This window comes from Peromyscus californicus, unplaced genomic scaffold (genome assembly GCF_007827085.1).
Source record: "Peromyscus californicus insignis strain IS unplaced genomic scaffold, ASM782708v3 Scaffold_10__1_contigs__length_136768540, whole genome shotgun sequence".
NCBI classification, from domain to species: domain Eukaryota; kingdom Metazoa; phylum Chordata; class Mammalia; order Rodentia; family Cricetidae; genus Peromyscus; species Peromyscus californicus.
This window is the reverse complement of record NW_026294391.1, coordinates 131,669,197-131,677,606: the sequence shown is the minus strand read 5'-3', so window position 1 is coordinate 131,677,606 and position 8,410 is coordinate 131,669,197. Positions and strand designations below refer to the sequence as shown.

The 8,410-nt window shown below is 48.4% G+C and overlaps 1 protein-coding gene across 5 annotated transcripts; it reads right to left on the bottom strand.

Moving 5' to 3' along the window:
* Positions 1–361: 361 nt before the first annotated feature.
* Hmgb3 (high mobility group box 3) lies at positions 362–5,359 on the bottom strand. Of its 5 annotated transcripts, none has more exons than XM_052740959.1 (5): positions 5,234–5,359; positions 2,943–3,097; positions 2,593–2,732; positions 1,783–1,957; positions 362–1,357 (listed from the first exon to the last, which is right to left on the bottom strand). In XM_052740959.1, exons 2-5 carry the CDS (start codon positions 3,090–3,092, stop codon positions 1,220–1,222), a joined length of 603 nt encoding a protein of 200 aa, XP_052596919.1. In that variant the 5' UTR covers positions 3,093–3,097; positions 5,234–5,359; the 3' UTR covers positions 362–1,219. The 5 variants fall into 5 exon arrangements, with proteins under 5 accessions (XP_052596919.1, XP_052596937.1, XP_052596905.1 ...); XM_052740977.1 differs by lacking the exon at positions 5,234–5,359 and adding an exon at positions 5,054–5,219; XM_052740945.1 differs by lacking the exon at positions 5,234–5,359 and adding an exon at positions 5,007–5,030.
* Positions 5,360–8,410: the final 3,051 nt, after the last annotated feature.

The following is an 8,410-nucleotide window of genomic DNA, read 5'->3' as shown; positions in this document are numbered from 1 at the left end:
GCTTAGGACTTCTGATTGTGAGCCCAGTAACTACCCCAATACACAGGAGTAAAGGTGAAACAGGGTTGGGATATCTTACGCCCCACAGTCATACTGGCAGGCAGAGGCAGGACCTGACTAGACCAGCTTTTTTCCTAAGGGCTTGCTTTCCTGTATCTCTGTAGGCTGCTAAACCTTTTCTATGGCATGATCAGTGCTTCGCCCTAATGCCAGACACAAATCATGAAGGGACTTCAAGTAACAACCACCCTCCTTCATCTGTCCTTAGCTGGAAGAAACCTTAGTAGTTTTAGAAGCAGAAGAAAGCAAGTGGCTTCACTAAGACTGGTGAGTCAGAAATTTAGGCTGTTGTAACACAGAACAGTTTTAAAAATGTAATACTGTTTATTTAACTTCAAAAACATTTCAGCATTCTAAACATACAAAAAATAACAGAATGTTGCAAATTGCATTTAGGTACAGAGGGTTCTTGAACTTTCATTGATGCAGTAGTTCCTTGCTTTGCTGACAATGATGAGTTCTACAGTTTGTTTAAAAAGAGTTTAAAATCTACAGCACTTAACTAAAGAAAAAAATCCAAACACTTCTCATGCCAGCTGACCCCTCCCCCCTTTTCCATAACTAAGAATGTCAGCAGAATGCTATGCCACTATATACAAAAACAAGACAACCTGAAGCTAAATGGATGCCCACCGCAGTATCAACAGGTCTAGCCTCACAGTGCACGCCCTGAGCTACGGCCCCCTCCAAAAGGCATCTTCCCCTCACAGACTTCACGCCAAACAAGGAGCATCAGGTATCTGTCTGGGTTGTTTTGTTTTCTTTACAAACTATAGATATGTACACCTGACAACTCAGGGTTTCTAGCCAATAACCAACCATATAGTTAACACTACCTTACGAGTTGAAAACAAAATGCCAGAAACATCTTCAAATGCCTTGTCACACCAACAGCAAAGTGCACAAAGTGAGGAGAACACGAGAGTGCCTTTTCATTTTAAAAATGTTTGGAGCTATGTACAACTTTGATACAGTTTCAGGGCGCTCCGGACACCCACGGCCACTTCATGTAAACCACTGACACTTTGAGAAACTACAATATGATCGTGATCAAATCTTGTAATTAAACCTAACAAGGGCAATAGACACAGCTCAAATAAGAGATGTGTCAATCACAGCGCTCTCCTACTCTAAGGTATTCACAAGGAGACAAGAGTTTTTATTCATCTTCCTCCTCCTCCTCTTCCTCTTCTTCCTCGTCCTCCTCCTCCTCTTCCTCTTCCACCTTTTTCCGGGCAACTTTAGCAGGACCCTTGGTGCCATCGAATTTCCCTTTAGACTTATAGTCAGCAACATCCTACAAGGAACAGGGACAGATGGGAAATGAGTGGCTAAATTCTCACAGCTCTTTGTAAAAACAGCATACAGGCCTCACTTAATTAAGAAAGCAAATGGGTAACAGTTTCCATATGCAAATATGTTCCTTGCTCATTCAAATCTTCAAATCAATGGGCATTCAAGTATCCTTTAAGTCATGTTAATAACCCCATCAAATCCCTTTTCCCCTCTAAGGGTGGGTGTACATGCAGTTTAGAGTGCTAGTTTTAAATATAAGGATGGAGTTTAATGAGGGAAGGGTGGGGAACTATCAGAAGTAAGAACATCAGCACACACTGCTTTCTTCTAGGGAACTGGACTCTTGCATGCTAAGGTAAGCACCCAGTCTAATCTAGCAGAGCAGTCATATACCCCACCAACCAGGGAAGCTTCCAGTCCCCTCACCTTCTCATACTTCTCCTTCAGTTTTGCAGCCTTGGTAATGTAAGGCTGCTTTTCACTGTCACTTAGGTTATTCCACATCTCACCAAGCTTTTTTGCCACATCTCCAATGGAAATGCCAGGATTTGTAGATTTGATCTTGGGGCGGAATTCAGAGCAGAATAAGAAAAATCCAGACCTTTGGGGAGAGATTTATATAGACCAGATAAGCATGCGCGCGCGCGCGCGCGCGCGCGCGCACACACGCACGTGCACACACACACACACACATATACACACACACACACAGAAGTTCCTTGAGGCTACATACACATTCCTTCTTGAGACATAAGGTCTTGCTATGTAGCACAAACTAGATTCAAACTTTCATTTCTTCATCCTTGGCCTCCAAGTACTAGGCTTATAAGATAGGTATGCCCAAACATACCACACCAAAATACAATTACTTCTTGCCATGTTTTCTCCTCTCAGACATAGAATCACCATATTCAATGCTACAAAATCTGAAGACTTTATAGAGTCTAGTGATGCTGCCAAAGTACAGTATCTTTGACTTCCAATTGATAGGTAAGAGAAAAGTAATACAACTAAGGGTTCTGGTGTGCTTTAAGTACGATGCCTCCTTCCTAGCGAAGAACCAACAGTCAACCTATACAAACCCAGAGGCACAGTCAACTATACACAAGCACTGAATTGAAAGCTGAGTTTAGAAGCCTGTGTCTCAACATTTTTTTTAAAAAAGGTAACAGCTTTTAAAGCTCTCAAGCAAAAGGAAAACTTGCAACTGTTATCACATATCCTATAGCCACTTACGGTGGTCTTTTGGGGGCATTGGGGTCCTTCTTCTTCTTGCCTCCTTTAGCTGGTCCATAATCTTTCATTTCTCGATCATAGCGTACTTTATCCGCCTTTGCCATTTCATCAAACTTGGATTTCTCTTTGCCGGACATTGTCTGCAAAGAACAGAACTTGTTAAATTCCTGGATACAGTCCAGCATATACTTGCCCAATGCTTTTGTAGAACCCCTTGCAAAAACAAAAAAAAAAAAAAAAAAAGGCTTTGCACTTCATTTTTAAAGTCTAAGAAAACAGCCAGCCACTCGGGGTGACTCTACAAGTCAGCAAATCCCGAAGGTAGCCTACAAACTGAACTGTCAAAATACCTTCCACCTCTCAGAGCACTTCTTGGAAAACTCTGCAAAATTGACTGGGACCTCTGGGTTTTTCTTCTTATGTTCTTCCCTGCATGTCTGCACGAAGAAGGCATAAGCAGACATCTTGCCCTTTGGTTTCTTGGGGTCACCTTTAGCCATCCTGACTGATGTATGGATAGAAGACAAACAGAAGAAAGCACAATGAAATACGTTGAGAAGTACAAAGAGAAACCAAAGGCAAAGCCAAATTAAGTTTCTTGGTAGGAACTCCCCACCCCACCCCACCCCATCCCTCACCCCCCGCCTAAGCTCCTGACATGGTGGCAGCAGAAGGCAGAGTAGGAAAGAAATCAGTTTCACTGTCGCTTGTCATTTAACGTTTGACCAGCATGAAGCACGCTGGTTTACAAGTTACTTCTCTAGAGTGATCACCAAGTTCTTCAAATGGGGATAATCTAAAAGGGGGTTCCTGAGCACTCCACAGTAGTGAACTGCTACTATTCTGTAGTTTCTAAAACCAAAAGTCTGAAGAACTAATGGAAAGACACGTTTGTAGAGAGGGTAGGTGACTGGAGATAGACTTCATTTCGAATAGGTGGTTGTCTCTTTAATTCTTACGTTTAAATGGGAAATCAAATGAAACCATAAATAGGAACAGATGTGAAATGTCAAGAGTTGCTGATATATTTGCCTTATAAAAATGGGTTTTTACAGCACTAGTGATCTGGAAAGCAAGCAGGCATCCTTCATACTACTAGTTGAAATGTCACTTTGTCACCAGGAAAAGGGAGGGTACATCAATGAACTAGTCTTTCCCCTGTATAATGCAGAAATGCAGGGCTAGCCAGGAACACTTTCCCCAAAGTTTCCAAATAAAAATGCAGCTGTGGTGTGTCATCCTGCCTGTCCCCCGTCCTCCCCTCCCCACACCGCCGCCCCCCCCCCCCCCCCCCCCCCCCCCCCCCCGCCCGCTTCCCGCCATCTTTTCCTTTTCCCACACCCAAGGTCATCATGTAAAACTAAAGCACTCCCTTTGGCACCAAAGGCCCGCGGGGCTGCATTAAAACCCCTCCGCGGCATCCCGGGTGGGGCGCGCCCCAACACTGTAGCGTCCTGGCTTCCAGGCCGGCAGCAGACAGCCCATGTCGGGCCAAGTCCCCGTTGCTCCTGACACCTATAATTCACCTTCCATTTTGTCAAAAGCCTCGGAATGAAAGAAAGTGCCCGTGAAATCCACTGCTGCCACCCCCGGGCTGAGCGCGGTGACGGGGGCGTCGGCGGCGCGCGGGGGGTGGGGGGGATTGTAGGGCCCGGCGGGCGACAGTGGCTGCCGCCGCGCCTCCGAGCCCCGCTCGCTAAAATGGCTGATCCGCGCGCGGCCGGCGCAGGCGGCGACGGCGGCGACGGCGGCGAACAAAGCGGCCCGGGCCCCGCCACCGTCGCCCGCTCGCCGGCCCCCACCCCACCCCGCCCCGCCCCACGCGGACAGCCCGAGGGCGCCGAGCCGCCAGCCCGGCCTCCCCGCCCCCGACGCGGGCCGCATTCGGGATAACAAAGGCGCCCGTGCAGCCATGACGCTCCACGCAGCGGGGCCCGCGGCATCGCCCCCGGTCCCGCACTCTGTCCGGCTTCACGGTCATAGCCTGCAGCCAGCTCCCCCGCCGGCCTCGCCCGAGCCCCGCACCAGCCCTACTCCATCCCGCCGCCGCTGCGTCGGCGACACCTGACCCCCGCGCCCCCCCCCCCCCAGGCCACGGGCACTCCACGACGGCCATGTTCAAGAAGAGCCGCCGGCTCAGCCCGCGGACCCGCACCGTGTCCAGCTCGGCCTTCCCGCGAACTTTGCCCGCGCCTCAGGCCCGAGCCGCACGGCCGCTCCCTGCGGAGTCGCTCCCAAACTGGGGCGCGCCCAGCACCCTTCCCTCCGCCGCCGCCGGAACGCGCGCCACTGGAGCCCGCAGCCGCCTCTCGCTCGCCGCGCTGCCTCAGCGGCGGAACATCTGGCCAGCGGCTGCTGAGCCACCAGGCTGCTGTCCCTGGGGGCGACCGCGGCTCCGCGTAGAGGGCCGAGACCTGAGAGGCAGCAGGCTGGAGCGCAGGCACTGGAAAAGTTGAGACACCTGAATTGCTTCTTCCTTCCTGGCCACCTAGCAGCAGAGAAGGAGAAGGGGCGGCAAGGGCGCGGGAGTAGACACAGCGAGAGCGGTAGAGGCGCGCTCGCGGAGGCGCGGGCCAGAAAGTTGTGCGAACGCCGCTGCAGCTGCAGAAACGGCGGCGGGCGCATGCGGTGCTAGACGTACCTGTATTGTTCGCTAGTCTGGGCAGTGCAGGGCACGACGCGCGGCTCAGCAATCCCCAGCCTCGCGCTAGCTGCCTTCACGAGAGCCGCCTGATTGGCCAACGGGCTCCGCCGTTTAAAACAACCTCCTCGCCCAGCCATTGGCTGTAGGCCTCATGCATATTAAGTAGCCTCCCGCGCTCATTGGGTGCGGCCTCTGAGCTCATTCATTTAAACATAACAACCCGCGGTCGCCTGCTGCGAAGGCAAAACACCGAATAATAATATTCTCTCAAACCCACCTCCCTCCTGCACCGCCCTCGCGGAGCCGAGGTGGCCCTGAAGTTCCATAAGACTTTGGAGAGGTGGCCCTGAAGTTCCATAAGGCCTCAGCCTCTAGCATGAGAAAGCCAGGTCAAGCTCAGCAGCTCTGCCCTCTGCTCCCACAGCATGACACTTTCCCAATCCTTCGCCCTAGCCCCTGCCCCAGGAAACCCCCTGGGTCGTTTGGCCAGGGCCTATGGCCCACATCTGACCAGGTATGACACAGCAGGGGCCTGACTGCAGGCCTCCACTCGGTGCCCATCCAAGCTTCAAGAGCCACTGCATCCTAGCAGAAGCCAGGAGCTTTTGATGCCTACCCAAAAGAGGCCTTCATGGATGGCATTCAATGGGGCTTTTTCCAGTAATTCCCAGAGCCTCTGTGTAAGCACCTACAGTTGAGGAAACATCGGGATAGGTTAGCTAGGAGAGGAAAACAGAGTCTGATAAGAGCAGAAGAAAAAAAAATGTGAGAAAAGTAGTTTTGTGAGCAAGGAGTGTTACAGAGTAACAAAGGACTCCCATCACTGCCCTATGCACACAAGCATTTCTTTCCTTTCCTGACAATACCCTAGTGAATAAAAAAGTACTTGGAACGACAGACGAAATGGCACTGTTTTGGTGGTATGTATGGTCTTGGAGAATCAAACAAAGTATCAGCCCTACTTAAAAACCATCTAAGAAAACATGGTGTAGCACAGCAGTACAGCACTCATGTGTGTGGGGGGGGGGGAGTGGATGGTTTCAATAATACCCCACTAAAAAGTATTAAAAAATATCTTCAGGCTTTGCATCCTTGAGTTTCACAACTTTCAGAGAAGGGTGGGTGCTGTGGGATGTTCTGTATGGCAAATGTGTTGCTCTGATTGGTTGGTAAATAAAACACTGATTGGCCAGTAGTCAGGCAGGAGGAAGTATAGGCGGGACAAGGAGGAGAATAAAGCTGGGAAGTGGAAGACTGAGTCAGAGAGACACTGCCAGCCACCATGATGAGAAACAGCATGTGAAGATGCCGGTAAGCCACGAGCCATGTGGCAAGATATAGATTTATAGAAATGGATTAATTTAAGCTATAAGAACAGTTAGCAAGAAGCCTGCCACGGCCATACAGTTTGTAACCAATATAAGTCTCTGTGTTTACTTGGTTGGGTCTCAGCGGCTATGGGACTGGCGGGTGAGAGAGATTTGTCCTGACTGTGGGCCAGGCAGGAAAACTCTAGCTACAAATGGCACCCAACGTGTTGGCAAGAATTTCCACCTAAAACCTGAGAAAAGATTCTAAAACGGAGCTAAAAACAGCTTCCTAATTGTCTCTCTCAAATGAGCGGCAGCTGCCGGTTTGAGCTACTGGCGGGTTCCTAGCGTGCATGCTCGACCTGCAGTATGGCAGGAATGAGGCCTCTGCAAGTGGCACATTAAGCTGCATGGTGGATTTAGCCTTTGCTAGTACAAAACAAAAAAAAAGAGGTTTTTTGGGCTACACGCTGCTTGGATAAAAGCATAGACCCACAATAGCTCCCAGAGCTGGTGGTAAATGCACCACCGCCATGTTGGGAAGCTGAGGTGGGCGGAGCCAGCAGCCATAGCGCCGTTTCAGTCTTACAAATGCCGCAGTTTAAAGCAATAGATTCACAATAAGACAGATTCAGATGTAATAGTTTGCAATTTGTGTAAAATATATGTAGGCTTGAAAGAGACAAAAAAGGTGATATATACAGTTATATAAACAAATACAGAGTTTTAAAAAATAAAGTCTTTAAAGAGACAGTAAAATTAATATAAAAAATAAGCCACGTAAAGATGAATATTACACAGAGAATCTGGATTGTGTTGTCTTTGGAATTTTTAACTGCAGAAAAACATTTGATCATAAAAGATGTTGAGTTAAACCAAGATGTATATTTTAAAGATACCTTGACTTCAAAATTTGGATGTAAGGATGTGTTGCTTTGGAAAGGAGTCTCTGCTTTTGTTCCCACAGAAAGCCAAAGGCTATGGATTTGTTCCAGATTAAGATACATCAGGTTTGACCAGCCAAGACCCCCTGAAAGGTCTCTGATGACACCATGGCCCAGATAATTCAATGTCCAGATCAGATTCAAGGCAACTGGCTCAGACAATACAGCCTCATGGACTATTCCATAATCCTAAACTTTTCTTTGTGTCCCCATAAGATACAGCGCCCCCCTCCAGCAGGAAGTAGTAAGAGAAGCTACGCCCAAATTCCCAAATTATATGTAATTTTACTTTGTTAAGGTTAAAACCTTCCTTTTTGAAAAAAGATAAAGAGAAAAAGAAAAGGGGAAGTGCTGTGGGATGTTCTGTATGGCAAATGTGTTGCTCTGATTGGTTGGTAAATAAAACACTGATTGGCCAGTAGTCAGGCAGGTGGAAGTATAGGCGGGACATGGAGGAGAATAAAGCTGGGAAGTGGAAGGCTGAGTCAGAGAGACACTGCCAGCCATCCTGATGACAAGCAGCATGTGAAGATTTCGGTAAGCCACAAGCCATGTGGCAAGGTATAGATTAATGGAAATGGATTAATTTAAGCTGTAAGAACAGTTAGCAAGAAGTCTGCCACGGCCATACAGTTTGTAACCAATATAAGTCTCTGTGTTTACTTGGTTGGGTCTCAGCGGCTGTGGGACTGGCAGGTGAGAGAGATTTGTCCTGACTGTGGGCCAGGCAGGAAAACTCTAGCTATAGGTGGGAGAAAAAGGAAGGGTGCAAAGAAGAATATTTTCAAAGTTAACATTATTTGGAGACAGTAAAGTCTTAGTGTCACAATTCAAGCCTTCACTTTTTATAGATCTTATGATCAGGCATACCTTTCCCACAGGTAGACTGTCTGAGCTCTAACCAGATTCTAAATACACCC